The 744-nt window shown below is 62.2% G+C and overlaps 1 protein-coding gene across 1 annotated transcript in view; it reads right to left on the reverse strand.

Annotated features, from left to right (window-relative positions):
• Positions 1 to 744, reverse strand: part of GIPR (gastric inhibitory polypeptide receptor) — a 6983-nt gene that overhangs the window by 2578 nt on the left and 3661 nt on the right. The window contains exons 8-10 of the mRNA XM_077747414.1: positions 693 to 744; positions 299 to 368; positions 88 to 176 (exon numbers count right to left, since the gene is read on the reverse strand). The exon at positions 693 to 744 is cut by the window's right edge and continues 2 nt beyond it. Of these exons, the coding sequence (XP_077603540.1) occupies positions 88 to 176; positions 299 to 368; positions 693 to 744 (211 nt within the window). The remainder of the gene's footprint in view (positions 1 to 87; positions 177 to 298; positions 369 to 692) is intronic.

The raw sequence follows: 744 nt of genomic DNA on the forward strand, positions 1-744 counted from the left end.
GGGGGGTGGGGGGGGGTCCCTCAGCCTCAGCTCCTCCTCCATCTCGCACCCCGCCGCTTTCCCTCCGTCTCCGCCACCCTGCCGCACCTCAGCCGGTAGTCGGGGCAGCGCATCTGTCGCGTCCTCAGTTTGGACACAAGGATGCCAAGAATGCGAATAAAGATGAGAAAATTTATCTGCAAGGAGAGACAGAGGCTGAGCCAGCCCCATCCTGGTCCCCGGGGACAGAGGGTGGCGCCCAGTTTCCCAGGGTGGGAAATGTCAGAGGATGGCCCGGAGGAGGCAGGGCCGTCCTTACCAAGATAGTCATGAGGATAGGGGTGCGTATGATCCACCAAATGGCCTTGACTTCGTTCCGCTCCCAGCACCTGGGGGAAGGGGAAGTAGAGCTAAGAGCAAACCCCAGGACCCTCCGGACCACGCACACCCTTTCGCCAGCTCCGCCCACTTCCCTTAACGCCACACCCATGTTCCTTTAAAGCCCCGCCCCCTACGACCCAGGCCCCGCCCTCATCCTTCTCCCCGCTCCCGCACACAATCTTTCCTAGCACCCCACTCCTTTCGATCCCACCCACTCTCCCTCCAAGCCCCTACATGCCATCGGACCCTCCCCCCCGTTTCCATCACAACCCGCCCGCGTCCCTCAAAGCTCCGCCCACCTCCCAGGCCCCACCCCAGACCCCAAGACTCACTGCGTGTTCTCGTACAGGTACCTGACGATCACCCAGGAAATGACGAAAAGCG

Source organism: Crocuta crocuta, unplaced genomic scaffold (genome assembly GCF_008692635.1).
Source record: "Crocuta crocuta isolate KB4526 unplaced genomic scaffold, BGI_CrCroc_1.0 scaffold334, whole genome shotgun sequence".
Classification (NCBI taxonomy): domain Eukaryota; kingdom Metazoa; phylum Chordata; class Mammalia; order Carnivora; family Hyaenidae; genus Crocuta; species Crocuta crocuta.